The sequence below is a fragment of the Urocitellus parryii genome, chromosome 5 (assembly GCF_045843805.1).
Source record: "Urocitellus parryii isolate mUroPar1 chromosome 5, mUroPar1.hap1, whole genome shotgun sequence".
Classification (NCBI taxonomy): Eukaryota; Metazoa; Chordata; class Mammalia; order Rodentia; family Sciuridae; genus Urocitellus; species Urocitellus parryii.
Genome location: NC_135535.1, coordinates 179581833 through 179607015, shown reverse-complemented (window position 1 = coordinate 179607015; position 25183 = coordinate 179581833). Strand labels below are relative to the sequence as shown.

The following is a 25183-nucleotide window of genomic DNA, read 5'->3' as shown; positions in this document are numbered from 1 at the left end:
TGGGTCAAATTTCTGTTCAATTCTACATGTAGATGTGTTAATTATTCAAGGACTGTTTGTCTGAGATGGTGATATGTGGTTGGTTATTCTTAAATTACCTAATCTTTCTCTCCTCCCCCTTCTAGGCTAGAGATGCCAAAGTAACCAAAATGTTTTCAAGATTCATAGCAACGTCATTGTCATCCGATTACCAACCACCAGATCTCAAAATATCCTATTCCCCACCACCAGAGCAGCATTAGAAGTCTCCAGTCATCAATCCTTTCCTAATCTAACCCCACCCTCTCTTTCCCCCTCACTAGGGATAAAAGAAACTTACAGCCCAGGCTGAGTTAAGATTCTTTGAGGATGCTGAAAACTACAAAATGGTCATGGTAATTAAAAATCTAAATAATGGAGGACATATCATGTCCATGGATTGGACAACCCCACAAAGAAAATGTCAATTCCTCCTAAAGTGATATGCAGGTTTAATGTAATACCTGTCAAAATCTCATCATCCTTTTTTTTTGTAGATACAGAAAAGATTATTCCAAAATGTATCTGAGAGTAAAAGGAACTAGGATATCTAAAACATTTTGAAAAATTAGTAAGGGGAAATCTAATATTGCCTCAGTTTTCAAGACAAAAGTGTTAATAATAGGTATGTAGATCAACAGAACAGAATAGATTAAAAGTAGACCACACAAATATGCCTAACTGCTTTTTGAGAGATGGTCAGCCCAATTTGTTAAAGACTGAATAATAATAACACTTTTTTTTAAAGGTCACTCATCTTAATGAGTTGTTCCCTCATGACAAGATCTAAACCTAATTATTCCCAGTGCCTCACTTACAAATACTGCTATTTTGGAGTTAAGGTTTCAACATACGAGTTTTAGGGAGACACAATGATTCATCCCATAACACATAGATATGCATCTCTAGGTGCTGAAGAACTTTGAGCTTCTTAAAGTCTTCCAGGGAAGGTTCTTTCAAAGGCACTTTGTATTCTGGTGAGCATAGGCCAATAGGTCTCTAGTTATTTGCCTTAATATAACTAGTTAATACTGAGGAGGAGTTGGAGGGGTCCCTCAGAGCCCCAGCCAACATGGTGCATTTCTTTCTTTGAATCCTTAAAAAGCACAGCTCGATCCAGGGAGTCTGAGGTCACCACCCTCATCGTGGGCAAATTGTGACAGGAAATATCCTCTTGTATTTCACGAACTAACTTAGTGTATGCTTCACCCTCCTCACCATTGGCTTACCCCTTCCATGGGAATTACTCTTGACCTTGTGGCTTACTGTGGACTTGTATGTTTGCCCCCAACCTAGAGCAGCCATCAAATGGCTGGAGAGCTAGAACGGCTATCGGAAATTTAAATAAACAAAAATAAAACATCAGTAGTGGTAATCAAATATAACTAGTTCACACTTAATGTGTAATCTTAATGTGTAATCTTCCAGTATGTTTTTGTGCACTTATATATATAATCTTTAGGAAGGAGAATATATTTTACATAGTGTTTTCTATTTTCTCTTTTATTTAAAATTAAATCACAAGTATACTTTTTATAAAAAAATATTTTTAGTTGTTGATGGACCTTTATTTTATTTACTTATTTATATGTGGTGCTGAGAATCGAACCCAGTGCCACACACATGCAAGGCAAGTGCTCTACTGCTAATTTATGACTCCAGCCCCATGAGTATACTTTTTTATAATTAAATATTCTTTTAAACCCCCATACGTAGAAATGTCACTTAGGCAGAGCCAGGATGCAAGCTCCTTAGGCAAAGGGACTGATTTTAAGACAGTGACCTGTGTGTGTGTAAAGAATATATGTAATATTGATATGCTATTTATTATACCATAACTCTAATATAATAATCATACATAACTTTATGGGTATATGTATTTATATTGATAGATACATATAGATATGTGATTGTTTTAATATCTGCTCTTTTTCCAGAACCAGACATGTGCTGGGGCAGTATATGGTGTTGAACAGCTAGTAACCGCACTTTCTTGGATGTTTTTGAATTTTGTCATTCCAAAGTTTCAAAGATTACACAAGACAAACTTCTTTGAACTCTCATTTTTATTTGTTCATAGTTCATGTTTATTTGTTCATAATTATTGATCTGGCAACTGTTTAATTTCATAAGGATTAAGATTCTAAGAGATTGTTGGTACATAATAATTAACTAATACTTGTGAAATATCTTTGAATTGAAATTCTTTCCAATGTAGAGTTCACAAGTTATAAAACAAGCCTGGGAGTTTTACTTTGCCTTAGCAGTGGAAGTGAATTGTCGTGGTTGTTATTTTCATTTTTCTCATATTTAATATAGTGGATAAAATAGCTACCTGTTTCATGGGTTGATTATAAAATAATTACAAAGTCCTTCATGAGTTTCACAGACTCTACAAAAAAGATTTTTTTTTGAAATTTGGAAAAGCAATTTATTTTGTTTTAAAATACCTTAAAATCCTGCTTTAGGGCTGGGGCTATACCTCAGTTTGTAGAGTGCTTGACTTACATGCACAACACCCTGGGTTCAATCCCCAGCATCAACACACACACACACACACACACACACACACACACACACACACACAAAATAACCAAAACAAACCAAAACCAAAAAAAAAACAAGACAGAAAATCTACTTTAAAAATTCTATATACTTTATTTAAAAATCTAATAGTAGCATTGCAGAAGACTGTTTCTAAATTAGGAAAATTAGATATCCACATGCAGACAAATGAAACTAGACCCTCTATGTCACCAGTTACACATAGCAACTCAGAATGGCTTAAAGACTTAAATATAGGCAAGTGCAGTGGTGTACACCTTTAATGCCAGTGGCTTAGGAGGCTGAAGCAGGAGGATTGTAAATTCAAAGGCATGCTTCAGCAACTTAGCGAGGCCCCAAGCAACCTAGCAAGACTCTCAAAATAAAAAATAAAAAGGACCAGGGACTATTGTTATGTTTAACTAAAAAGAACAAATAAAATAAAGGGCTGAAGATGTGGCTTAGTGGTTATGTGCCCTTGGGTCAATCCCTGGTAAGAAAGAAAAGAAAAGGAAAGAAAAGAAAAGAAAAGGAAAGAAAAGGAAAGAAAAGAAAAGAAGAGGAAAGAAAGAATGGAAGGAAGGAAGGAGGGAGGGAGGAAGACTCACATGTAAGCCCTTAGTTTTCTAATCTAATTAAATAAAACAGGGCAATTGCTTTAGGACATAGTACTGGGCAAAGAATTTTGGATATGACCCTAAGTGCGCAGGCAACAAAAATAAAAACTTACAAATGGATTACATTGAAGTAAAAAGCTTCTGTGTAGCAGAGGAAACAATCAACAGAGCAGTAGATGATATCTATAAGCTATACATCTGACAAGTGGTTAAAATCCAGAATAAAGAACTCAAAATATAGCAAAAATAAACCAAAACCAAAACCAAAACAAACAAACCAAAAAAATAACTCAATTAAAAAGTGGGCTAAATATTTGAATAGACATTTCTCAAAAGAAGATATACAAGTTACTACCAGATATATGAAGAAAAACCTCAATATCATTAATCATCAGGCAAATATAAATGAAAACCACACCTCACCCCAGTTAAAAAGGTCATTATCCAAAAGGGAAAAAATAGCAAATACTAATAAAGATGTGGAGAAAGAAGAACTGTTAGAACACTGTTGGTAGAAATGTAAATTAGTACAGCCATGTGAAAGCAGTATGGAGGTTCTTCAATAAACTAAAAATGGATGACAGAATCCAGTCATTTCATTATTGGGTATAGCCCCAAAGGAAACACAAACAACATGTCAAAAAGATATCTGCACTCTCATGTTTATAGCAGTACTATTTACAAGAGCCAGGGTATGGAATCAACGTCCATCAATGGATGCATGCATTATATATATGCACATATACATATACATACACACTATTCAACCATAAAAGCATGGAATCCTGCCATTTTCAACAGCATGGATGAACCTGAAGGAATGTTAAGTGAAATAAGTCAGGCACAGAAAGGCAAACATGGGATGATCTCACTAGTAAGTGAAATCTAAAAAAACTGAGCTCGTAGAAGTCAATTAGAACCAGGTGCAGTGGTGCACACCTGTAATCCCAGTGGCTCCGGAGGCGGAGGAAGGAGAATCCCAAGTTCAAAGCTAGCCTCAGCAAAAATGAAGCACTAAGCAACTCAGTGAAACCCTGTCCCTAAATAAAATACAAAATAGGACTGGGGGTGTGGCTCAGTGGTCAAACACTGATGAGTTCAATCCCCAGTACCCCTCCCCCGCAAAGTTGAAGTTCATAGTAGTTTCCAGGGACTGGGGAGAATAAAAGGAAAGAGGCATGGGGAGAAGTCAGTCATTGGGTACAGTGTTTTAGTCTGGTAGGAGGAATAAGCTCGGGTGTTCTATGGCACAGAAAGGTGAATATAATTAACAATAAAGCATTATGCATCTCAATATTGTTAGAGAAAATTTGAACATGCTCTCCATAAAGCGATGATACAACTTTAAGGTATACATCTGCTGAGTTGATCACTACCCAATGTATACAAAATGAATCAAAACATCACACTGTAACTCAAAAATATATAAAAATATGTGTTAAAATATTTCCTTTATAGAAGTGGTATGAAGAGTGGCATTTTGACTTTATTTCATTTAGCTCCTGATCTAATCTATATCATGTTTTTATCTGTGGAATCTGGACATAGTGGTCTTTCTAGAGGATGGCATTTTGATGTGGTGAGGTCCCCAATCCTTGGTGTCCTGTATGGGGCTCTGTGTGTTCATGGCCAATTCTGGGGTCTTCTTCTTTTTTGGGCTGCTTCTTAAATTATAATTGGCAGATATGATGTGTCAGCAATCCTTCTAGTTCAAATGGTCTTTCTTTGTGTATCTTGGCCAAAACATTGCTATTACAAAATGACTTGTTTGTTTGGTACTGGGGATTGAACCAAAGGCTTCTTTCATCCTGACAAGCACTTTACCACTAAACTATAGACTCAATATTTTAAAAAATATTTCTTTTAAGACAGGATATCTTGCTAAATTGCCCAGGTTGGCGTCAGACTAGCAATCCTCTTGCATCAGCCTCTGGAGTAGCTGGGATTACGGGTATATACCACTGCATGGGGACACAAAGTGATTTTTGAAGATTAAATGATCCAATCAGATGGAAAATGTCTGGTGCAGAAGACCCACTGAAAGCCACTTTAATTTTATGGTGTTGATTATATGCTTATTATATATTGAAGTAGCAGTGCTGTGAAATCAAGCTACTCAAACTTTCAAAAACATATTTTGGATTAATAGATGATTGATGTTTGCTAACACTATAGAAACTTCTAGAATATTGCCCATAGTACATAACTTTGTAGTTTTCATCCCTGTTATTTTGAATTTCATTTTAGATATACAGAATTCTCTTTTACTCTTCGTATTTATTTGGTCTATAGTGAGCATTGAGCGGAAAGTGCACACTATACATGCTTTGAAATATACTGGATCCTTAACATTTCCAAAAAATTCATGTTAATGAAAAACAGCATATTTAAAGAAATTCTGTGAGTCTTAAAGCTTTTTTCATATCTGCAAGTTTCTAGACACTTTTAAATATTTGCAGGGTTGAATAACTGCAGTCTATTTCTTCCCCAGGGAAGAGCAGGCAATGCAGGCTAGGACTACAGGACCCTGAGGGGAATGGATATTCAAGGAAGCTAAGGAGGGGTACAGCCAGGGGGCTTTCCTCTGTTGTGTTCAGGCAGTTTCTTTCCATTACAGGGTAGATTCCCATCAATTGTCTGTTTTACCCTGGTATCTTCTGGTAAAAGTCACTGAGAGAATGTTTGTTTCTTCTGCTTGTATGAGGATGACTTTCACAGAAGGGATATCTTTTTTTTTTTTTTTTGCCTTGTGGTACTGGGGATTGAGCCCAGCCCTCTAAGCTCCAGGCCTGTCCCTTTTAAAGTTTATTTTGAGACAGGGGCTTGCTAAGTTGCCCAGGTGGACCTAGAACTTGTGATCCTCCTGCCTCAGCCTCTGAATTATCTGGGATAATTGGTGTATCCTACTGTGCCTGGTGGGATATTCTTATAAATCTTTTGTCAGTTTCATAGGCTGAAGCCAGCCCTTTGAAAATCTGATAGTTTTCAACTTCAAATGTTTTAGTTGGAATGACAGTTAAAATGGGAATTTATCAGTACTTAGTGTCTTATGTTTGTTCTCATTTCTACCAGCAGGCCAATGTGTACTGAAGATAAACAACACTTACCGAAAGTTCAAAGGGCACACAAGTTTGGTGACAAGAACCCACTATATTAATAGAATCACTGGAGTCTAAGCTTCCAGTTGCATTTACGCATCTTACCAATGGCTCTCTTCATTGTCTTGGTGGTTTGCCTTTCTTGTTTGATTCTTTTTTCTCTGTGGAATCGAAGGCATGCCAAAGGGAAGCTCCCACCTGGCCCCACTCCTCTTCCAATCATTGGAAATATTCTACAGTTAAATATTAAGAATATTGACAAATCCTTAAGCACTGTAAGTATGACTGATTCTCTTTCAGTTGTTTGCAACGAGTGAATAACATAGCCTTAGAGGTAAATAAAATATGGTCTTGGGTGCCATGTTTTAAAGGAAGTATCCACTGGCTACCTGGATATGGTTTTTTGAATGTATATAACTAGAAGAAAATGGCATCTATGAGGTGACTGTTGAAATTGTCAAAAGCAGGAATTCTCTATCTTTACTGTGACCTAGGTCTCTATTTTAGTATTTATTCTTTGATGAGCTCTAATGGGAACGAAACTGTTTTCAGTTTTAGCAAAATCTACTGACTTAACAGAGCTCCAACACTAAATTTTCCTGAAGCACATATTAACTTGAAATCAAGGAAGTGACTAAGGGCTCAGGAATTTTGACAATTCCTATAACATTTACCAACTTAAGAAATCAACCACTTCTCTGCTCCAAGTTTACATAGTGGTACCTCTCCAAAGGAATTATCTGAAACCTATCTTTCCCCATTGATAGCTCAGTTGCTGTAGCACTGCCCTAGAAGCTCCTTCTTCCTGTGCCTTGGGCTCTGGATCAAGATTGTGTCAGCATCTGGTTTACCCATTTGTTAATTCACGGCTTCAGGCAGGTCTTAAGATTTCTCTGAGGTTTGAGCTCCATTTTCTTAAGATGTAAATAATAATGATTTTGCATGGGTTATCTGAGTATATCATACATTCAGCAATAATTAATGACTATTTTGCATAAGGCACCATTATAGATGAATACAGGGAATTTTTGATGGTAAATGAAAATTTTAAAAGAGTGGCATTATAGAATTTGCAGTCTGGAGAGTAGGCAGATACTATGACTAGTTTGCCAAGTTTTCCTGTATTAGTAAAATGTACAGATTTTTGGTGCTAAAAGGATGATATTGAGAATGAATAACAAGGATGATTATCAGTGTAAACATGTATACATGGGGCAATTTGAAGGAACTTTTTTAAACAGTAAGAGAAATAAATAATTTTATTATAAGTATAGTCAGGAAGGTTGAAATTGATGCAATTCTAGGTTTGGCAGGAAAAGTTTATTAAGTCATATAAACAGATGCATAATATAGTCTCTGTCATATAATTGGAGCTGAATAATAACAATAGCAATCTTACTAATAATATCATGATAAGTACCATTCAAATGTATTTTCTTATTAAATTAATGGTTCTAAAAGTTGAATTCCTTCATAATTCCTTTATAATGGTACTAATGAGACTGTACAAATAAAAATATTTCTTTCAGTTTTTTACATTTAAGTATTGAAATTCTCACTTTTCTGCATCTCCTGCTTCTTTTCCAGCTAGCAAAAGATTATGGCCCTGTATTTACTGTGTACTTTGGCATGAAGCCCACTGTGGTATTATATGGATATGAAGCTGTAAAGGAAGCTCTGATTGATCGGGCAGAGGAGTTTTCTGGCAGAGGCAGTTACCCAGTGATGGACCACATTTTCCAAGGATTAGGTATGATTGTTTTTTGGGGGAATGTCCTTGGGTGGATAAGTTGCAAGAATCCAAACAGGTGAAGAAATTGAGAAATTAGAAGCACTTGAAAAAATTTTATGAAACACACATTTCATAATTCTAAACGAAGCCTATGAATAAATTGTTTTAAAGTTTTATTAAATTTTGAATCAACATATATTAATCGTTCATATTAATGGGGTTTGGTGTGGTATTTCAAAATATGCATACAATCTGGACTGATGAAATCCTTCCTTCTTTTATCCACCCTCCTCTGCTCCTTCCTGACCTCTAATAATCTCTAATAAATAAATTTTCTCTAAGGTATGTTAACTCATTTCCCAAATCTATGAATGTGACATAATGTCCACATGAAACATTAAATTCAGTGAAAGTAAACCATCTGACCACTAATGCTCTATGAATTTGTGCTTAAGACGCTTTTAATTTAATTATGGCCAGTTGATATTACGAGCAAGCGACTGAAAGAGAACAGGGGAGGTAATGACTATAGCATTCTATTCACCAAATATTTTGCTTCTTGGACTGAAGCATGGATCTATGAGGCTCTGTTAGAAGCCTGGTTAGTATTCATGGAATCATTGTGGGTTTGGACTATTTCCAGACCTGCTTTAATCTTTTATTCTTCTAAAAAACCTAAGAAGTATTCAAATCCAATAGAATACAAAGCATAAAGCACAGATATACTCTGATAAAAGGATCAAGGAGAAATGCATAGGGATTATACATTGGATTGAAATTATAAAAGCTTTTTTAAAAATTTAAGTACAGATACTCCTTGATTTATGATGTGGTTATATCCCTATAAACCCATCTAAGCTGAAAATATTCTAAGTCAGAATACATTTTGTACACTAACATCATAGTCTAGCATCAACCATTTACCTCCATGATTGCAAGGCTGACTGGGAGCCCTGGCCGACTGGGGCTGCTAAGGATCAGCACTGCATGTCAATAGCCTGAGAAAAAAATTAAAGATTCAAAATTTGAAGTGTGATTTCTACTGAATATGTGTCCATTTTGCACTATTATAAAGTAAAAAAAATATCAGAGATTAAATCACTGTTAAATTGGGGACTGTCTATAGTTGACTTGTCCAGTTTGGGAGCTAACTTTAAATTATTCAGCTTTCTGGTGGATCACTGGGTTCTGGAACACACAGATAAATGATCCTTTTCTTCTCTACATTGTGTGATAAGAGCTTCCTATGCAAATTGCCTATAATTTTGTTCCCCTTCCCCTTCTCCTCTGTATCTTGTCTTGAGTTTAGAAGTCTGAGTTTGAACTTACTGATGCTAAGACCACATTATGTGGAAGAGATTAAACAAGTAGAGGTGGGTATTAAGATGCGAAGAGCTATCTGTCCATGACTATTTCCTTTATGTGAGGAATAGATTATCAGGAGATTCCTTCAAATGCAGAAGAGTTGTCTCACATTCTCTTGAGAATTGCTACCTCTTGATGATTCTCCTAAAATTCACTTACAATCATAAAAATCATGCCTGAAGAGTCCTATGTTTTGGGCTCACTGTGATTTATTAACTGTGTGATCATAACAGCAAGCATTTTATTCCCATAATCATCAACATTCTTTCCAGTATAATGGGGACAGAACACTGATTCACAGAATTGTTCTGAGATTTTGAGGAGCTGATGGGTGAGGAAGAGCTTAATAATATGTAAGATCAAGTGTCTTGACAGTCAAATGCTAGGTTAGGTGACAAGAGGTGGCAGGTGAGGTGGGGCTTAATGGGAATTTCTGAAGCTGCCACCACTATATTTACATTCCTGGTTATGTGTCAGTGTCATTTCCTGAGATGAGTGAGATGAGTACTCGGGTAGAACTCAAGACCATGGAGGATATTCATCTGTGCTCTTTTTCTTTTTGTCTTTATAGGAATTGTTTTCAGCAATGGTGAAATGTGGAAGCAAACTCGTCGTTTCTCCCTCACGGTTTTGCGGAATATGGGGATGGGGAAGAAAACCATTGAAGACCGAATTAAAGAGGAAGCCTTGTGTCTGATAGACGAAATAAAAAAAACCAACGGTGTGTATAATTATTTGTATAATTAACAGTAATAAGGTAGACTAAATGCTATTACAAGTAGAATTTTAGATAAGGATATGGAGTATCAACTAAACCAGAAATTTACTTTTTGCTCAGGTGACAGTAGTAAGAAGTGGAGTGGTGAGGGGCATAGCCACTTTTAGGACAGGTTGACAGGTCTTTAATATCATTACCCTTTGGCTTTCAATGTCAAGCAAGATTCATCTCTTTGGTAGTGGAAGGAGAAAAGACCAAGGAAAACAGTAAATAACATTTAGGTCAGGCATGGATGTGTCACAGAAATTTTTTTCCTATTCCATGGGCTCTATCTTAGTAACAAACAGGGTCACACCTAACTGTGAGATAAACTGGAAAATGTGATTAATTATGTCCAGAGGAAGAAGACGAGAACATGCATTTTGGGAATTAACTAGCAGTCTTGGCCATACTAACTTTAAATCTAAGTAACTTTTCTAGTAACTTCTTAAGAAACATTACAGAGTCCACCCAATTCTTCCAATGTGCATGGTGCGATTTGTCTCATATGGAAGAGTGTAGGAGAGAAGGGGGAAGCAGCCACTGTACAAATCTCAGTGTATGGATGTGTGTATGCACCTACAGGCCTGGAGGACAGGGGAAAGGAGGAGAAAGAGTGGGCAGGAGATCAGGCAGTAAGGGGTAAGGTCAGGATCATAAGGCATAGGTTGTTTTAGAACCTTATTATTTAAATATTTTAAAGCACATTATTAAATTAATAATACTTTATTCCTATGGTGAATAGTTGTTGTGTTTATTTATATAAATCTAGTTTCATTCTTAGAATAAATTTTTGGAAATGGATTAAGAGTGCCAATGAACCTTGTTTGCTACCTATTATGCAGGAAGGAAAAGAATGAGAATAGGGGCATATACTGTGCATATTGTTCTGTAAACTTATTTTTAGATATAATATATGGAGTTGATAGTCTCATATATTTGATTTTAAAGTACTCTCAAGAACATTAACTGAATTCTCTTATTTCCGATGTACCATAATTTAATTAGCCAGTCTTCTACTTTTGGTCAGATGAGTTATTGCTGGTCTTTGGTGCTATTAATCCAAAAAAATGAAATTTATACAAAACATTGCAGATCTTTGACTATTTCCTTAGAATAAAATTTTGGAAATAGAATTAGCAAAGTAATTTGGCTTTTAATCCATATTAAATAGGACGTGACTTTTTTTGTACTTCATTTGGATTTCCTTTCTTTGTCTTTTATGCTACTGGGAATGGAGTGCAGGGGTGCTTTGTCACTGAGCTACATCCCTAGCCCATTTTACTCTTTTGTTTTGAGATTGTGTCTCCTTAAGTTGCATGAACTGGCCTTGAACTTGTGATTTTCCTTCTTCAGCCTCTGGAGTAGCTGAGATTTACAGGCAGGTACCACCATGCCTGGACTTACTTTGTATTTCAAATAGAATTTACATTGATGGGTTCCACTTTCCCATGGTGACCGTGACCTTCTCTCAGCTTTCACTGGCATTCTGCCTCATTCCACCTACTCTTGGGGACCTCAGACTCTTGGGGACACCCATTTCAACATTGGATGTTGCTAAGTGTTGGAAATGTCTTCCATAGATTGAGAAAAAAACAGTGTGTCCTTGAAACTTCTACTTTTCAATTGAGCTATTTGTTTCCTTCTGGAGTTATAGGGCTGTGGTTGTCACTGCACAGAGGCAGGGTGCAGACTAATGCTGTCACACAGGCTGACAGGATGTAAAAGTTTTATTATTCATGTCATGGTGATTTCTGGGAAGGCAGTAATTCCCAAGCAGGTATGAAAATGGTGTGAGAAAGAAGGTATCACTGACCTTATCACTTGAGGGTTTCATGGTGTTTTGGAGCAGTGGCCAGGATGGGGTCCCTGTGCAGGGCAGGGCTTGCATGGATTAAATTTCCTGCTTGTGCCAATGGAGTGAGCACTTGGGGTTTTTAATCTGCTTGTCTAGATGTGGATAGAAGAGGAAGACAAAGGAATAAAGCTATCAAATATTTTTTTTTTTTAAAAATGAGATTGCTGGGTGTGTTGGTGCATGTCTGTAATCCCAGTGGCTCAGAAGGCTGAGACAGGAGGATTGGAATTTCAAGGTCAACCTCAGCAATTTAGCAAGGCCCTATGCAACTTAGTGAGACCCTGTCTCAAAATAAAAAATAAAAAGTGCTGGGGATGTGGCTCAGTGGTTAAGCACCCCTGGCTTAATTCCTTAGTACAAAAAAAGAAAAAAAAGAAGTTGTATTCTTTATTATGTAGGAAACTACATAATTATAGTGGATTTTTTTTCAAATATCTGAGTATGACTGCGTTTATTTCTTATTACTCTCTCTTCTATAAGAAAATTATACCTGGATTTCCAAGGAGTGTTGTGTTAAATACAATTTCAAGTTCCCTTACTCTTTTTTTTTTTTAGTTGTAGATGGACATAATACATTGTTTTATTTATTTATTTTAATGTGGTGCTGAGGATCAAACCCAATACCTCACATGTGCTAGGCAAGTGCTCTATCACAACCCCAGCCCTGCCTCCTCCCTCCTCTTTCTTATTACTCTTTACTCTTTATTATTTGGTTGCTGAGTTTTCTACAGGCAGCATGAGAAAGTGTCTACATGAAATGATTTTCATGCATTTTCCTTTTTGTGAGTTAGAACATTTGGAAAATAATGAAAGGGTCGGATACTTGGGAATAGAAATTAAACAATCTGTAGCTTATTAGTCACTTTTGTTTGGGGAAAAACAATGAATTGATATTTAGGCATGTGGAGTTTGTAGTGATGATGGCCTGTCTAGGAAGTTCACCCTTCCAAGTTATTTTAAATAATACTTTTAAGATTTATATGAGAATTGTGTACTAACTTCTAATTTCCATTGTTTTTAGGATCTCCATGTGATCCTACCTTCCTTCTGTCCTGTGTTCCCTGCAATGTGATAGTCTCTGTCATTTTCCAGAGTCGTTTTGACTATGGTGATAAGAAATTTCATTCCTTGATTCACTATTTTCACGAAAATTTCCGACTTGTAAGCACTCCCTGGATACAGGTAAGATCCAGTTCTACTTGAATGTGAAATTATCATTGGACCCAAGTCCATCTGCTCACTGCTTAAAAGCCAATACTTGGGAGATAAGAGTTGATGGGAAGGAAATCTGATTTATTCAAGGGATACCACCCTGAGAAGATGGAGGTGGGAGGCTGTGATACCTTAAAAATGAAGTTCATCAGAGAGAACTCTGGTGCAAAAAGACTTTCCTGAGCAGGAGAGGGGATTGTAGACTTGAAGGCTACATGCCCAGTCACACATGCAGGTTCATTAACCATCTCCCTCCCTTGGGGGGTGTTTTCCTTTCTCTATTACTGGAACATCTTTGTGATAATAACCAACTTGCATCTCCTAGGCCAGTCCTTAGAATTCTTTAGGCAGACACTTTATTTTCCCTGCAAGTTAAATGATATTCCACTTTTATTTAAAGAGCTGGATTAGCAAATCTTTAGCCCATGCATTGATGTTATCTGAAGACCATCAGATGTTCCAGATTCTGAAAAACTAAAGAAAGAGAACTGATTAGAAGGTCTTGGAACCTGAATTTTTCTTATTCCTTTTTCTTGCAATAGTTGCCTCCAGCAGTTCAGTCACTTAAAGATGGTTTTGTTTAGAAATCATAATGCTGGGCAAGGGAATAGATAAAGAACGACTTTTCAAGGGACAGTTTTCAAGACAGGGTGAAATATGACAAAATGATGTAGCCATTATTGCTGTTACAATTCCCCTTTAGTCAATCATTCAATCATTAAGACACTGAACAGGGGAGAAGAGCAAAAGGCAACTTTCACAGAACAGCTTCAATCTGTTAAGTGGCTTCAGTTTGGGAACCATCGGGTAGTGGGAGATGAATGATATCACCTCCAGAATTGACAATTTTTAAAGTTGATTATAAGTATGTGGAGCGAGAGTGTTGATTTAGGTTTTCCTTCAGTTACAAAATAATTTTCTATCTAATTTATTGCCCAAACCTACCTCATCCCTCTGCCCTATTTCAAAATGGCTCAAATGATGTTTATAAAGCTATTATTTGTAACCTATTTGTGAGATATAAAGTTAGTTTAATGGTTCAGATGAAATTTATAACATGAAGTAAAGTAGAACAGAAAGAAAAATACAGTATTAGAGTCATTCATTTTAGAAAATTTGTTTGAGAAACTTTTTTAAAAAAAATCTATAAGTATAGAGCTTGATGATGTAAAATGTATTTCTTACTATGTAAAAAAATTCTAGTAGATTTTGTTGTACAGTCATTAGCTACTGAAATTCTGTGTGGATTTATAAGGTCATCATGTGCTCTATCTGGGAAAAATCTCAGAGAACAAGTAGCCTACCCCTTCAGTTAGCACCCAGAGGTATTAAGCATTTCTGAAAGTAGCTTTGGCAAGACAACCAGAGAGCTACATCTGAAATCTAAATTTCTGTACATTTGTTAACCACAGACATTTTATTTGTGTCCTCTCCTTTAAATTCCATGTATGTTTTAGTGCAGGAAGTACTCATTTGTACTCAGCACGTAGCAAAGTGGGTGACATCTAATAAGGGCTTATAAATGTTTCTTGAGTTAATGAAGGATTTTTTTCCTCTTTCAGCTCTATAATTTTTTCCCTAGTTTACATTATTTCCCAGGAAGTCATAATGAGCTCTTTAAAAACGTTGCTAACCAAAAAAAGTTTATTATGGAGAAAGTACAAGAGCATCAAGAATCTCTGGACATCAATAACCCTCAGGACTTTATTGACTATTTCCTGATTAAAATGGAAAAGGTATAATATGACTCTGTCTTTATATCTCATGCTTGTGGGTAATGTCACTCAAAGATGAGCTTTGTTTTTCCATTGTTTGTGCAACCTTCTGTTAATGCAAATCATTGAGTGTCTTGCGATATTTAAAAATTCTCAGTGGTGAAATGACATGAAAGGATTTGTATTTATCATGATAAAGGCTGTTCTTTATTTGGGGATGAATTGATACACATATACAGTCACACGTTCAAGACTGATGATAATGACACTGTTCATAAAATAAACTCCATGAGCCAAGGGTAGTGGTGCATGCCTGAAATTCCAGCAGTTTGGGAGGCTGAGGCAGGAGGCTCACAAGTTCAAGGCAGCCTCAGCATCTTAGTGAGGCCCTCAGCAATTTATCAAGATCCTGTCTCAAACTAAAAAATAAAAAAAAGGCTTTTGGTGCACCTCAGTGGTAAAACACCATTGGTTTTAATCCCCAGTACCAAAAAACAAAACAAAACAAACAAACAAGAAAGCATCCATGAATGGAAGGCCTAACAATTAGTTGAACACAGGAATAGATAGAAATCTGGGGAGGCTTACCTTTGGAGAGATTGCAGGAGACTTCACAGTTGAGGTAGGTTTTGTGAAACTCTGGCTTAGATTAATAGGGAGGGTAAAATAGTTCCAAGGAATGATAATTGAGTGGTTAAGTGTGTGGAAATTTTGAGGAGGTAAATTTAACTTGATTTTAACTGAGGAATGGTGGTGGGTGTGATGACTGATGAAATTGAGAATAGTGATGAAGTTGGGGAGTGTGTATCACTGGAGGTCTGAAGGGTAGATTTCGACATGATGAAACAGACAGTGGACGCTAGAACTGACAGGGAGTAGCAGTGGATGACATAATAAAAATTATGTTTGCAAGACATTACGGGGTAACTGATTTACTCTAGTGGGTGGGAAAGTGAGGACTTAGAAGTTTGTAACTGGTTTTATTTTAACAGTTTAAAGGAATTCTAATATTCTTCTTACTTCCCCTTCAGCTATAGCATTAATGTCTGCCTTAATTTACCAAATACTTATGTTATATTGAATTATTTTATTTTACCTGGAAGATATTTTATTTACCAAGAAACTATCACACATCATTTCTAGGAAAAACATAACAAACAGTCTGACTTTACCATGGAAAACCTGATCATCACCATCTGGGATCTGTTTACTGCAGGAACAGAGACAACAAGCACCACAATGAAATATGGACTCTTGCTCCTGTTGAAGCATCCTGAGGTCTCAGGTATGAGTACAGATGACAGGCAGATTGAAGTCCAGGTAGGTGTTAGCAGACAACACTGCTAACTGCTCCACTGTTTACCTGCATAGAAAATGTACTAGAGATACTTTCATCATTTGTACTTTTACCTACCACTGGATGGATTCAATTGAAATTAGATCACTGGAAAAAGAATGAAATGTTTAAACAACACAGATCAGAAGGCCATGGTTGTTATTCTTGCTATGGTGCAGAATCCTTGATTTGCTTTGGGACCGATGCAGTAACATTTGTCAAAGGATCTGGACATCCTATAAGTAGTTTCTGACCACTATATATGACCCCTTTGTTCTAGATAAAACTCCAACTCCCAAACCGAAGAGATAGCCTCTTTCTTTCTCTGGAAAAATCTCTTTTGATGTGTCTTCCATGTCTAGATAAATATACCTTTGTCAAAAGATATTTATACTCAAATGCATTAACAATGTAGGGATTTGCTCAAGAAACTTACAATATTTCTCAATCAGAAAGGCTAACTCTCCAACTAAAAAATAATTGTACCCCAATTTAAAAAACCCTTTCTTTGCCGTTTTAGAAAAATAAAAATTTCCTCACAAACATAACGTCTCTTGCAAATGCAACTTTTTCATTTTCCCACCTCTTTTGTGTTGTATCCTCATCTAGGAGGACATTTCCTTCATTGCTATATCATGACTTTGATCTCATGCATTGCAACACATTCAGTAGAAATAAACCTCATGAGACTTACCTCCATGATATCAGCACTTTGTTTTAGGTCCTTCTACCCTCCCATTTTTTATAAGGAAAATAAAAGCAAAACCTTAATCTTTCTTTACTAGTGTGCATTGTGAGATATGGTGCTCCTGTGTTTCTTTCACATGACCTATACTCTCTCAAAACCTATGCAAAACCTATGCTGAATATGAGCAGAAACAGTATGTGTTATTTTACAAACCTTTAAATCTTGTGTGTACTTCACAAGATGTTATTGTGTCATGTTTCCCCATCACTTCCATTTGGATTTCTTTTGCATCATGTTTGTAGGTGTTTTCCTTTCCTTTCTTCCCATCACAACTCTTACTGTGCCATTCTATGCCATTCTGATTTTATAAGTAGTTCCTGACCAATATATATGACCCCTTTCTTCTAGATAAAACTTCAGCCCCTAAATCAAAAAGTGAAATTCCTTGTCTGAAATTCTTTTTTTCTTCTTTACAGCTACCAAAGTTCAGAATTTTCACATGCTCCATTACAAAGTTGCATTCTCCAGGTGGTAGATAAATGTAACCTGACCAAAGTGGTAACATGGCATTGATACTTTGGAAAATGGGTTTAGACTCTAATAGTGGTGGCTTAACATTCTGATTGTACTTGTGAGCAGCTGTGTAACCTCAGCCTCCTCACTACCTATCCATGTTCCGGGTCTCTTATCTGTTTCACAGGGATGATATGGGAAAGACCACCTATTACCTGGGTGTCTTTAGGAAATACACTTACTTCTCTGGCCAGGTTTCTTTCTAGACTAAACAAAATAATACCCAACACACAGTGCTATTTTGAGGAATTATACTGTAATGAATTGTGCAGTATGTCTGTCATATATTACATTCTAAATAAATGTTAATTTTCTTCCTGTTCCCTTGTGCTTAGTCAACCAAATATCTTATTCTGTTCTTCTCTTTATTAAGCATTTACTGCACCGAGTACTTCTTAACCTCTTGGAATTTACAATAATATTTATAATAAAAGCTGGCACACACAAAGTGGTAAACTACATGGTTTTTAATGACTTTTTAAGATTCCAGATCTTTGAGTCTACACAAAATAGAGAATCTGGTTTGAAAGCTGAACTTTGTTGGACAATTATGTTTTATATGTGTATATATTTAGGTAATTAATTGACATCTAATTTCCCCAGGAAGTTAAAACTTCTATTTTTCCCTTATGGAGGTAATGATCCATAATTTCCCTATCTTCCACCACAATGATTAAGAAATCAAATAAAAGTTATTTCACATCTTTTTCATTTCATCTAAATTATCATTTCTTCCTCTCCAGCTAAAGTCCAGGAAGAGATTGATCGAGTGATTGGAAGAGACCGCAGCCCCTGCATGCAGGACAGGAGCCGCATGCCCTACACGGATGCTGTGTTGCATGAGATCCAGAGGTACATTAACCTCCTTCCCATCAACCTGCCTCATACAGTGACTCAGGACGTTAAGTTCAGAGAATACATTTTTCCAAAGGTAAGAGATAATTAATCTGTGCTTCTCCTTAAGAACCTTAGGCTGTCAATGATTCCAATGTGAATTTCCTAAACTTCTAAGGGAACTCAGGCATTTCACCCTCTGTCCATGTGCTCCTTTCTTTCTTATTTGTTGACACATTTTCTAAATAGAATAATGGTAGCAACCTCAGTATACTGATAGCTCCACCCTCTGCCTGGTTGTTAGTGCAATCTGCTTCCTTGCTCTCCCAGGTATGTTTTATTATTCTTGCCAATTAACCCGTGTCTTATATTCCCATCTCCCTCCCTCCCTCCCTGCTTTCTGATTCACTTATTTATAAAGAGCTTGATCCAATAATCTCCTTCCTCCTCCCTGACTTGAACTATTGAACCCAGTCTGCCAGAGAAGACTCTGCAACCCAGCAGGTTGGTCTTATGATCACGAACCCACAATAGATGGGTATAATATTCACCAATTCTGAATGTGTCTCAAAGGTACTCAGAAACCCTGTTTTATAACTTTACTCATCTTGGGTCACCAGGTGCCACAATGACTCTTTTAACCTTGAACTTTCCTCAACACCCCAACTCTCTACCAGCTCCTTTATTCCAGGTGACTTGGTCTTCCACCTGACAGAGGAAATCAGAGCACTGGGAGGAAGTCCCTCAATTCCCTTCCTCTAGATACACACACTTAGCTGCATCCACATAATTCTCTTTCATGTCTGTCACTGTGAAAGAAATCCCCTTTTATCTAAAGTAAACCCTTTAAAACTGCCGCATAGCTCCTTTCTCCTTACTTTTTAAAAAGATCTTCCTTAAATAATAATTTCTTCTTGCCTCTTCTTTTTTCTTTTTTTTTGGGGGGGGGGGGGTGCTGGGGATTGAACCTCTGGCCTTGTGCATGTGAGGTAAGCACTCTACCAACTGAGCTATAGCCCCAGCCCCTTCTTGCTTAATCTTCATCTTTTCCCTCTCTTCTGGCTCCTTTCTATCAGCAGTTGAACATACTCACATCTCTTACATCTTAAGAAAGATCTATCCTTAAACTCTAATCCATTTTGCTCAAACTTTTCTCAACCATTTCCTCAAATTCAAAATTCCCAGAAAAAGTGGTTCGGTCTAGCCACGTAAACATTTCCCAATTGATCATTTATTCATCAACCCACTGAAAATTGTCTTCCGTTCTAGTGATGCTGTGTTCATCCAGGTCATAGATGGCTGCCATGTTATTAAATTTAGCAATTTAATAACAGGCCTGATTTTGCTTGGCTTATGGCAGTGCCCATATTCTTCTGGATGTGTCACATTGTGATCCACCCACTTTCCACAACAGTGGCACAATCTCTATTTCTCATGCTAAGTATGTATTTTCAATATTCTTTATCTTGTAGAATGTTGAATAACATTTGTTGAATTCTAAATGCTGAAGATAAAGAATGATATAGTTTTGTCTGCCTGAAAATGTCTTTATATTAGCTGTTAATCTGTAATTTTGTGGGGCAGGAAGGTGATTTATTTCTCCCCAGATGTTGGAGTTTGGCCAACAAGTGTCTAATTTGAGAGTGACCCCGAGATTCTGTAGAGTTCACATATAGAATTTAGGGCTCTTCTTGTCTGGCCCTCTGTTTTCTGGGATTCAGCCCCTTTCTTTTCAGCTTCTGTGTGGACAGCATAGCTGAAGCATGTCACTAGTTCTTCAAGACAGTGAGACTGATTATTATAGTCACCCAATATCCCCCCCCCCACACACACAGTGCTTGCCCTAGAGGTAAAACCAGTTCCTTTGCATTTGGGATCACCCCACAATATATGTAGGTATGTGCATTTGTATCAGAGATTATCTGATAGGATTCTCTCAACTTTTCCCTATTCACATTTCTTTAACTTTGCTGACTTATTCTTTTGCAGTCTCCTTGATATTAACACTATCCAATAAATTTTAATTTCTGCTCTTTTCAACTTTATAATTTTTATTTACTTATTATTGTTTCTTTATAGAACTTAATAGCATATCTACTTTTATATAGGGATATAATAGCTACTATTTATTTCTTTATAATTATTCTTTAAATACTTGGGCACATTCATAATATCCATCTATTTAGATGTTCTTGTGTGATAATTCCAGGATATCATGGGGTCTTTTTTTATTGACATTTTTCTTTATGGGTTACATTTAGATATCAAAATATTGTGAAAACTTATCATTATCATCATGGTAATAAAATCTCTCTCCTTGAGCACTTTCACATGTGGCAGTATGTATGTAAAAAGTTTTTTGGGCTGGAGGTGTAGCTCAGTGGCAGAGTTCTCACTTCCATTAGCAGGACTCTAAGTTCAATGTCCTCCCTAACGTCAATTATAATAGACTATGGTGGGTTGTTTGCATTTTACTAGTGATGGAAATGTAGTACTGAAATATTAGACAACTTACATGTGGTAACATAACTTCATTAGATAGAGGCAAAGATTCCATTGACTCTGAAAAATAAACTGAATGTAGAAGTTGGAAATTCTCTCTCCTTTCTAAAAGAATATGCTGCAATTCAATTAAAAGAACATACCAACAGGAGGACATCTGTTTTAGTCAGCTGTTTTGCTCTTCTGAGAAAAGACCTGACAAGAACAATTTTAGAGGAGGAAAAGTTTATTTGGGGACTCATGGTTTCAGAGGTCTCAGTCTATATATGGTCGACTTTATTGCTCTTTGCCCGAGGTGAGGCAGAACATTAAGGCAGAAGGGTGTGATGGAGGAGGGCAGCTCCGGACTTGACACGAAGCAGAGAGTGAGATTAAGATCAGCAGATCAGGGGAAAATACATATTCCAGCAGCATTCCCTCAGTGACCCTCCTCCTTCAGCCATACCTGACCTGCCTAGTTACCACCCAGTTAATCCATGTACTGATTAGGTTAATGTTCTCATAACCCACTCATTTCACCTCTATACTTTCTTGCATTGCCTTATACGTGAACTTTTGTGGTATCTCATATCTAAACCATCACAGCATCCTTACCAGTTTCTCATCTTGATGGGAAATTAAATGTTTTTCAAGAATATGGACATTCAAGCTACTGAGGTTCGCAGAAGACTTCAAGTCAGTTCTCAAGAAAATAAGCGGGATTTTCAGTGACATCAGCTCTGTTAGACAATATTCCAATTTATTCATCTAGAGCAATGCACTTCAGGGAGTTTCCTTGATCTTCTGCACAGGAAATGCTGTGTCAGACTACACCCTGCTGAGGATGGCCTTGCAGGCAGTGGACAGGGCCCTGGACCAGGCATTACATGGTTAAGACCTTTTGGGCTTGGCTGTTCATTTGTTATGTGACATGGAGCAAATATATTCTCCTTTTTGTGCCTCCCACTCCCCTCCCTCATCTACAAGATCTATAAGAAGATTAGGTGAGGGATTTCTAATTGTTTTCAAGTTCCATGATTCATTTATAAACTAATTCATGTGTTTCTCTTTCTGAAAGGGCACAGAAATAATGGTGTCTCTGACCTCTCTTCTGTATGATGAAAAAGAGTTTCCCAACCCACAGAAGTTTGACCCTGGCCACTTTCTGGATGAAAGTGGCAACTTTAAGAGGAGTGACCACTTCATGGCTTTCTCAGCAGGCAAGCAAGCTCTGTGTTCATGTGTGCATCAGGGGTCAAGTGAGGAGAAGGGAGACTTCTCTGTCTCTGGCCTGCACGAATTGCCATTTCTATGAGGCCAGAGGCATGTTCAGGTTGTTAGGTTTTTCTCATTGGGTTGGAGGCTCTGCCCATTGATTCTGCTTCCTGACCCTGCAGAGATTCTGAAGAGCTCCTAGAAGTCCAGTTCTACCAAGAATTTTCTCAGTTACCTTGAGAAGTCAGTTTAATCAATAACATTACTGAGCACCTTATGTGTAGCAATCCCACACAGAGATCCAGGGATACGAAAGTGAATAAGAAACAGGTCTTCCCTCCAAGAGAGAGGAAGATTAATTCACAGGCAATGAAGCTGCAGTGTGACCAATGCTATGCTACAGGCTGCTGTGAGAGCATAGTGAGATGAGCTCCTGACTGGTCTTTTTGAGGCAGGGGAAGAGCATTTAGAGGGCAAGGGAAATTTTTTTTTTCAGGAAATAACATTTGAGTATTTTGCTTAATTTGTAAGGGTCTTTGTAGGAAACAGGTGGCAAACACTCAAAAATGTTAGTTGAAGGGTCTAATGAGGAGGCTGTTTTGGGAGGCGTGCATAGGACAAGGGAAGTGGCCAAGTGTGCTATTAGGGACTAGCATCAGCAAGAAGATGTTTCCATCCCAGGTTGGAAGGTGCAAGGGAAGGAGGGTGTCCCTGGAAACTAAATAGACATTTAGCCAAGCTACAGTGGATGCTTAAACTGCAAATGCGTGTATTGGTAGTTGAATAAATACAGTCACTGCCAGAAGTCGGAAGTGGGAGGGTGGGACTGAAGCACTAAGTACCCTAAGCTCTTTAACACTCAGTTGTATGAATTCTAAGGAATTGGGTCCTGGCTTAATACTGTCCCTAGAAGCCAGTTTCCAGGAAACAGATAGACAGAAGGAAAGGAAGAAAGGGAAGAAGAGAAACCAGGTTTGTGGATGAATAGAAGCCAAGCATTAATTGTTCATTGATTAATATATTCATTAATTCTGTATTATTTAAGCCTCCTCGTGTGATAACTCAGAAATAGAATTAATAATTGATTTGTGTGTCATTTTTAGGAAAAAGAGTTTGTGTTGGAGAGGGCCTGGCCCGCATGGAACTGTTTTTAATCCTGACCAGCATTTTACAGCATTTTACCTTGAAACCTCTGATTGATCCAAAAGACATTGACACCACCCCAAGTACAATTGGGACAGGCTCTGTACCACCCTCCTATGAACTCTGTTTCATTCCAGTCTGAAGAAAGGGAAGGTTGCCAAATTTCTGAAAGAAACCCTACAGCCTCATCTGAACAAGTCCCCCACCCCCCCCAACGGCTTGTGTGTCAATCATTCTGTATGCCCTAACAGGAGGAATACCATCCATGAGCTCTGTGTCTTCTAATTTTCCCCACCCTTCAAAATTCAGTTCAAACTTCCTGCATAAGAGAAACCTCACTGTTGAAAATCTAATAAAATTCTTGTTGTAATACAGTTCTGAGATGATAAGCTAGAGTGCATCTTCAGTGTATACCAAATAGGAAGAAACTTATAAATTAAATATTTTATTTTAGTAAAAATTAACAATAAGAAATTATTTTCTGATTTAAAAAATATTTAAAAGAAAATACAGAATTTATGCATCTCTCACTTCTATGTAACTCTCTAGGGGAATGATTTCTTCACAGTTTGTTCAATATGCTTTTGTCTTTTCCATGGTTATTAAATTATAATTATGTGTGTACATGTACATGTGTGTGTTGTACATGTTTATTCATGTATGTACAGGTATATGTATGTGTATGCATACAGGGAGGAAACATGGAAAGATCGTTTCAGTCAGAGGGAACAAATAACATGAAGTAAAATCTGAATTTGCCAGTTTGTCCAAGGATACCTTTTCTTTTTCCCTCTAATGGTTAAACACTACCCTCTCATGCACATGGACAAATAGACCTAGACAAATTAAGGCAAATGAGAAGGGAATATGTATATTTGGTGATATTGAACACACAGAGGAATTCTTACATATGTGTATGTTTAAGGTAGCTAGGATTTGGAGATGACATTTATATACTGTTATAGATATTTTTACAGGCAGTATGAATAAATGTAACTCATAATGTCACATTATTTGGATATTCCATAATTGCCAAAATTATTTCCCTATTCAAATCTATATAGTTATGTGATATTTAGATTATTTTTGAACTGTTAATGTAAAAATGCTATGTGCACATATACTTTTATTCCTGTACTTCATCAGGGTGGTTTCTGAGATAGTAAATGACTGCACAATAGTGTATATGAGCTTTTACTTCAGAGATGGTGAAACATAGTGCATTCAATATTATATAAGTGTTTACTTTTCTATTATGCATGTACCTAAAGACTATGTTGTTGTAAATCATGGGGATCTAATCCTTTGGTAGATTTAGTAATTTTTGGTTTCCTTTCATGAATTTTTTGTAGTAGAAAATTCTATCATCTGAAAATAATATTTCATTGCAATGATCAGAAATTTCTAGAAATAATGTCTTTATCTATGTTTCTGTATTTCTGTCCACGTCTTGTTCCCTCAGTGACAACACATACACATGCATACAAACATATACACACATATGTAAATTAAAATTTTTTTTTGACAAATGTAAAGCTTTGTAGGAATAAGATAACAGAGTGATTGGAATAGCTACATGGGGAAATCTGATATTTTATGTGATTTTACCCTGGAAGTGATTGTGGATTTGAAATCAGGATGTAAAAGCTGGAAATGTTGACTACAAAATGTCACATAGAAAATTTAGAACTTGAAAGGAATTTTTGCCAGATTCTCAGGGATACAAGAAAAAAATGGAGTTTAGAGAACATCAAATAGGAAAGATAAATATCTTGACTTCAGTTGAATCCTGAAGGTTAGTATGAAAGTCAATATCTAATATTAAGTGTAGGCCTAAAGTTCAAGAGTCTTAACACCAGAGTTCTGGTTTAAATAATTGTAATCACTGACTACATTGATCCACTCCTAAACATGCTTCTTAAACACATACTCTTGACTAAACAAAAGTAAAGTCATCCTGAGCCTCAGATTATCATGACATTATTTGATGTACAATG

At 36.8% G+C, this 25183-nt stretch overlaps 1 protein-coding gene across 1 annotated transcript; it reads left to right on the top strand.

Moving 5' to 3' along the window:
* Window positions 1-6383: 6383 nt before the first annotated feature.
* LOC144254833 (cytochrome P450 2C21-like) lies at window positions 6384-23604 on the top strand. Its single transcript, XM_077798398.1, has 9 exons — window positions 6384-6552; window positions 7865-8027; window positions 9946-10095; window positions 13011-13171; window positions 14764-14937; window positions 16060-16201; window positions 18257-18444; window positions 21907-22048; window positions 23147-23604. The coding sequence occupies exons 1-9, from the start codon at window positions 6385-6387 to the stop codon at window positions 23326-23328; spliced, it is 1470 nt and encodes a 489-aa protein (XP_077654524.1). The 5' UTR covers window position 6384; the 3' UTR covers window positions 23329-23604.
* Window positions 23605-25183: the final 1579 nt, after the last annotated feature.